The sequence below is a fragment of the mitochondrial genome of Triticum aestivum (genome assembly GCF_018294505.1).
Source record: "Triticum aestivum cultivar Chinese Yumai mitochondrion, complete genome".
Classification (NCBI taxonomy): Eukaryota; Viridiplantae; Streptophyta; class Magnoliopsida; order Poales; family Poaceae; genus Triticum; species Triticum aestivum.
Window position 1 is genome coordinate 232,968 of NC_036024.1, and position 5,515 is coordinate 238,482.

Genomic DNA, 5,515 nt, shown 5'->3' on the forward strand with positions numbered 1-5,515 from the left:
AGTTGATGAATCATCAGATGAACTCCCTGATGAATCAGTTGATGAATCATCAGATGAACTCCCTGATGAATCAGTTGATGAATCATCACTCTCCACCACATTTTCATGATCTGGAAAAGGGGGCTGCCCCTGCCAGAATTCTGCAGCTCCCGGGGGGAGAACGTTTAAATCAAAAGGAAGAACAAGGGCGAGTAAATGATGGAGACTAAAAAAACGATTTAAGGTGGCATTGTCCACGGAGAAACCACCCCAAAGCCAAGTCACTATGGTATCTCCTACTACTGGTATGGCGCTAGCTAAGCTTGTAATTACTGTTGCTCCCCAAAAGCTCATCTGACCCCAAGGTGGTACGTATCCTATAAAAGCTGTCACAATCATTAATAGGAATATTCCTATTCTGCCGAGTATTCCATTCATTTTCATCATAATACTATGCTTCCTTGCCCGTGTGGAACATGTGTGAGCATTATGTTTTTCCAACAAGTGATCCGACTGGAAGAAGTGTTATATGAGGACTTCGAGATCAAATAGAGAATCTGTCTCTCCATTCCTCGTGAGCCACTTATTTCTCCGAAATCAGAGATCAGAGTGATTTTCCTCCTTTTTCCCAAATAGTCGACGGTCTTACACCATTGGGATACTTCGGATAAACTGGAGTACATATATGAGAGACCGGTGCTAAAACCTTTTCTCGAGATATCTTCCAGATTCTTAGGGTCCTTGCTCTGGATCTCGCCCCCCCGGCGCGAAAGCAGTTGGTTCCGTAGTTTGAGAATTCTACTAATTCCAAGTATTCCATTATTATTATTAAATAAGAGAATATAAAAAGTAAAGAGGAGAAGACATAACCAGAAAAATTGTGAGAAATAAGTTAATTTATCAAGTTGAGGCATTTCGATTTGGATTTCAAATAAGAAAGAAAAGACTCCGAACCGTACTTTTGCTATTTTATATCTATACAAAAAGAGATTGACTTTCCAAAATGGAATCTTTGCCATTTCTGATGTGAATGAGGGAGGTTGTCTGCCCGGGTAGGGGTGACCGGAACCCTCCCAAGTCATCGCTCAAGAAAGCACCACAGTCACACGAGAAAGAGTTTGGACTATGACGAAGACGAGCAAGCCTTTGTTGGGGAGTGATCGGGGAAGAGTCGAGTACAAGAGGAAGGTGGAAGGAAGAAAGCGCCAGAAGCGCCAGGTGCGAAGATAGACCATCAAAGAACTCCACAGCAGAGCAAAAAAGAGAAAGGCAAGGCTCGCAAAGAACAAAGGCTCAACCATCAGATCCAACACAAAGCCCTCAAGATATTTAGAGGCTTGGACTACTCTCTCTAGTAAAAGAAAGGAAGCACAATGGGTGTTGCTCTATTTCTTATTAGTGAGGTATTCTTCTGCATTTCAGTATTATGGGCATTCTTCCATTCTAGTCTGGCACCAACAGTCAAACTAGGAGCTCAACGGCCACCTGTTACTACGAACTTGTTTTCATCTGGCAGATAAGCTTTTGAGAAGAGACCACTTTGATAACGAGCTTTCGGGTTGCCGTATTGATACCGCCCTTCGGGGGAACAGGAGAATAGCATGCACGGGAGAAGGATTTAGGGAAAGGTACCCACCTTTTAACGGGAGAAAGGCTGCTTATGTGAAAACTTCCCTTGTGGTTTAAAGTTCAAATAGATCAGGTGCCTATGTTGTTGATACACCGAAAGATACTAACGCTATGCTCCAATGCGGGATGAGGGCCAACGATTGTGATGAGTGGGGACCTTAGAGCTGAAAACCTACATACAGTGACCCTTATGGGCAGCGCCCTGGGCTGGCTATGTACGAGACATCAAACCGTCTCCCGGGTCCAAAGTTTCCATTTCCAGGCCTGATAGTCTTCAACTGAAAAAAGTAGGGCGGAGAACTAGTAAGAATTGTGCCTGCCATTCAATTCGTGACGTGGATGATCCGCCGACGGAATCGATTAGGTGAAACGGCTCTGCAAAGTTTGTTTGTTCATAAAGGCTGCATGCAGCCATGCAATTCGTACTGCATGGCGATATTACTCTACCACTCTATAAATGGTATATAGATATCTTCACTTCATCACAAAGAAATTGAGTACTAGCACGCATTGCTATGGATGCTGCAACCGCAAACAGGCTTTCTGCAATTGCTACCGAAACGGAGCAACTGCAAAATGAGATTGAAGGGCACCGTAGAGTGCTAAACAACCAGTTGAGAAGTGTTAGAACAATGGATCCTGCAAAGAAAGAAGCGCGCATTCGCGCTACCAGAGAGCGCATAGAGGGTTTGGAGGAGAGGCAGGAAGCGCTGCGGGTGGAGCAGCAAGTGCTCTTTATTCGTCTAGCATCTCGCTAGAATAGAAGAGTCCGTAGACTCTTTTTAGTTTTCTAAGGTTGGTTTAAATTCAATAAGTGTCTGGAGACATTTGTTTTCATGTCAGGTGTTCTTTGTCTTAGTTTGATTCCGATCTACTCCTATGCTAAGTGTCTTTGTTTGGTTTGATTTCTTGTGTTTGCATGTATGGGCTAGCCGTCAGTGTTCAATGCTTATGTTAATATAATAACGCCAAAATGTGCTGCAAATTCATGTTCAAGTTGAAATAAGGCCGAAGGGCTAAGTGTACTACTGGAGATTATATATTCCAGCTCTGAAGTTTCCTTTTGAGCCCCCGTTCTACTATGGTTTGGATTCTAGTTGAAGCGTGCGACCATCTATTCAGATGAGGAGACCGAGTAAGAAACCACTAAGCGGAGAGCAAACAGATCAATCTCTATCTATGAGTTTCTCAACCAAGATCCACTATTCAACCAAGACCCGCTAACTAATACTTTTACGCGAGCTTAGTTATTGGAAGTTGCAGCCGAGGAACTCTTATCCCTAGCCACAGTTGTTGCAGCACAAGGCTTTGTCGCGATTGGGTCATATGTCAGTACTCTCACATTCCCCGTGGTCTCCCTAGTATGCTGAGCTGAACTGAAGTGAAGTGAAGCTGCGGGCGATGATGGACTGATCCCATGCTATTCAGGCGCCTGACAACGCTGGCTCCGACGGTGATGAGTCTGACGGTGGCTCAGATGTTTCTCTTCCTGATCCTTCAAGGTCCCCCGTTCCTGACATCGTCCAAAGGCCGTTGGCGCTCTCCCATCTGACAGTGCGGGCTCTGCGTGTCGCCTATGGCAACACTACCCGAGTGGTCTATTGCATAGTGGATCCACGGGTACCCCGTCGCTGCTTCGTTTTTATCAACATCCGGTAAGCAGAACGGACAGAGAACTGTCCCGATTTCTCGTAATGCCAGGCCCAAAAGTCCTCCATCCGCATAGCAGCAAAAGTAGGCATTTCTTTGATACTTACTCACCTGTGGCTAGATTTACCACCATTCGAGTACTACTATCACGGGCTGCCTCGCACGGTCTTCTCGTTCATCAGATGGGCAGACGGCTTTCCTTAATGGGGAGTTGGATGAGGAAATTTACATGGAGCAGCCAGATCAAGAGTACCCGCGCATTCGCCTAACCCCGGGTTTTTTCGATCAAAATGAAGATTTTTTAGAAAATAAGCCCAAAAAGCATCTGACCTTGAAAAGAATCACCAGTTACTTGATCCATCCCTGCGGTAAGTGGGAACGAATGTGACAGCCGATGGTAGTAGGATTTCCACAGGTTGAGCTCCTTATCTTTTGACTTTTCTAAGGATAGCCGAGTAGATATACTCGAATGGGATGAATCGAGCACGAGAAATCACTAGGCACAGGGGAGCCGTAAGGAAGAGGAGTAATATCGTTCTAAAGTTCACGAATTCGATTCATTTTGGAATCGATAAGTGAACACGGAATCTCGTCTTGTTCCCCTTGGTTCCGAGTCGATTTCGCTTGTCGAAATCATTCAATCCATAAGTTTTTGTTTTTTCGATCGGAATTTGGGTCAGCTGAACACTTATTTTCTCTTTCAAAAGTGGTGATGGTGTGGGTAAATTCCATCGATATCTTGTTTCCCCTTTCCGAGGCAAATATCGGGGAAATCAGTGATTCATTGTTAGAAAGAGGGCTGAGCTATAAAATCTATAAAATGGAGCTTGATCGGTAGCTTCGGCCTCCCAGACCCAAATTAAGTTACCAACACGGAATTACATTTGAAACCTGACTTCCTGTTTGTCATTGGAAAGAACGGAAGAGCATTGTATTCCTCCTAGGAAATAATACAACAGGTAAAAATAAGAACGGAGAAGATTCGTTGATACGGAGCTGGTCCATTTTACAAGCGATCCCCTATTCTGCATCCCGAAGATCATACGGCCCAGAGCCAGAGCGATCATTACAGATATATAGGGACAGCAAGAATCAGTAAATACCGGGGATACCTTACTAAGCATTTCCTAGATCTTGAGTTAGGCGTAGCTACTTCCTCCCCCCATGTTCTCCTGATTCCCCATCCTTCCGCTGAAGCTAAACCAGTATCAGTTGATGGCGAGCATAGTAGAGGCGGCTTTATCGTAAAAAAAGCAACCGGCTTTCGAGTAAAAAATAACTTATAGAAGCACTTGAGCGTGGTTTCGGCCTATAGCCGGAGGGAATGTTTTTCAAAATCGACCCGATTTTGGGCATTCGTAGAGGGGAAAGACAGCCATGCGATAAGCGAGGGAGAGGTCTGTCTTCCCAAAGTAGCCATTCAAGGAGACAAGTTCTACCATTGTACCTTGACCTGTGGAACTGGAGAAGCTCCTTTATTGCTATAGTTCTTGTTGAACCTTTTCTAAAGTCAACAATTTCTGCAATCAGGGAGGAGGCATCGCCTTACTTGCTATACCTTAAACCTCATCAAGAAAGTAAGCCCAGCGAAACCGCAATCCCAATCAAATAAAAGATCAGATGGGCTGATCCCTGAGATCGATCGCTGTTGATTTTCTAGTTTTTTAGCTGACTCGGGACCTTCCATAGAAAACCGAGTACGAGCAACGGTCGGGTCTGCTGCCCCTTCCTTCTCAGCGTACAGCTGCAGATTGGATAAATGGTTTCTCTTCGAATGTATGCTACAAGAAATGGGCTGAACCGATCTACAGGGAATGCAATAGCGAAAAGAATTCCACTCTATCTCATATTTTTTTATCCTTTTCAAGGGCCAACCCTGGGCCAAGGTGAGCGCATCCGGGCCTATTGCTCTTGACCTCTTCAGTTGTGCAGGCACAAATATGAACTGGTCTAAGTTTGTTCTTGACGATCCCCACAAGCTTCTCTTATCTACTTGAATGCAAATCAGAAAAGAGGAAGTCGCAATGCATTTTATTTTTAGAAAGAATAAAAGACACGTGGATGGTATCGATCAAGAGACATGGCTAAAGGATGGAAGTGAATTAGAATCAGACGGTCGTCGAACGAATTCCCAATAAATGGAAGATCTACGTGCAACGAATTTCGTATAAAAAGTAAAGTAGGCGATTTCACCGAGAGGCCTATTGAACTAGCTCCCATGCATGGATCTGCATTGTGTGCTTTCGCCGGGGCGAGA

At 44.6% G+C, this 5,515-nt stretch overlaps 1 protein-coding gene across 1 annotated transcript; it reads right to left on the bottom strand.

The window, feature by feature from the left end:
- Positions 1 to 422: 422 nt before the first annotated feature.
- On the bottom strand, positions 423 to 893 carry atp8-2. The gene has a single exon. The coding sequence runs from the start codon at positions 891 to 893 to the stop codon at positions 423 to 425; it is 471 nt and encodes a 156-aa protein (YP_009433728.1).
- Between the last annotated feature and the right edge of the window lie 4,622 nt (positions 894 to 5,515).